Source organism: Volvox carteri (genome assembly GCF_000143455.1).
Source record: "Volvox carteri f. nagariensis unplaced genomic scaffold VOLCAscaffold_761, whole genome shotgun sequence".
NCBI classification, from domain to species: Eukaryota; Viridiplantae; Chlorophyta; class Chlorophyceae; order Chlamydomonadales; family Volvocaceae; genus Volvox; species Volvox carteri.
The window spans coordinates 1-783 of NW_003308251.1; the positions used below are offsets into that span (position 1 = coordinate 1).

Sequence of the window (783 nt, forward strand, 5' to 3'; positions counted from 1 at the left end):
AGCCCCTCACATCTGTACCCCAAGCCCGACCAGTCCGCTGCCCCAGCCCCGTCATTTCCTCCCAACCTTTCCCCCTGGGCTATCTCCATCACCCCGCTCTGCTCCCCCACCTTGAGCGCCGCCGCCCTGTTCAAATGCTGCGAGCGCTCGTTCTGGCAGCTGACCACCAGACCAGTCGGCACGTGGGTGATGCGTACAGCGCTGTCGGTGACGTTGACGTGCTGTCCTCCCGCCCCACTGGCCCGCATGGTCTCTATTCGGAGGTCCTCATCGCGCAGCTTGACATCCACCTGCACGTGTGGGTTGCAGGCGGAGTGGAAGTGCCTGTTGGGGGGGAGGGTACTGCCAAGGCATCGCACGCTCACAAGCAACCTCAATCGCAACCAGGTAGCTGCCTCTGGTACGATGCTGTACGTACATTGGAAGGCCGTACACAATCTTGTAGGGACAGCACCCAAACCTCGCCCCAACTATGTTGCCATTACATTACACTACCCAGGCTGGGCGCTTCACCGATTGTACCCGCACCTCGTCAGCTTGCGGGAGAACCACAACGGCTACTGTGCTGGTGTGCACACGGCCCTGCGCCTCCGTCACCGGCACACGCTGCACCCGGTGCACCCCGCTCTCCGGCAGCAGGGTGCCGTACACGCCGATGGCGTCTCCATCTTGGTCGCCGTTGCCCTCGCCGCCGTCGTACCCTTCCCCTCCGTCGCCAATTTCCCCTGCTCTCCTCCCTGCTCCTCTACCGTCCGCCACTGCTGCCACCACGTGCTTCACTCC

At 63.3% G+C, this 783-nt stretch overlaps 1 protein-coding gene across 1 annotated transcript in view; it reads right to left on the bottom strand.

Moving 5' to 3' along the window:
- Positions 1-110: 110 nt before the first annotated feature.
- VOLCADRAFT_101339 (uncharacterized protein) overlaps positions 111-783 on the bottom strand; it is a gene marked incomplete at both ends in the record, with an annotated part of 4223 nt that continues 3550 nt past the window's right edge. Inside the window, 2 exons of the mRNA XM_002959780.1 lie at positions 111-290; positions 529-779. Of these exons, the coding sequence (XP_002959826.1) occupies positions 111-290; positions 529-779 (431 nt within the window). The remainder of the gene's footprint in view (positions 291-528; positions 780-783) is intronic.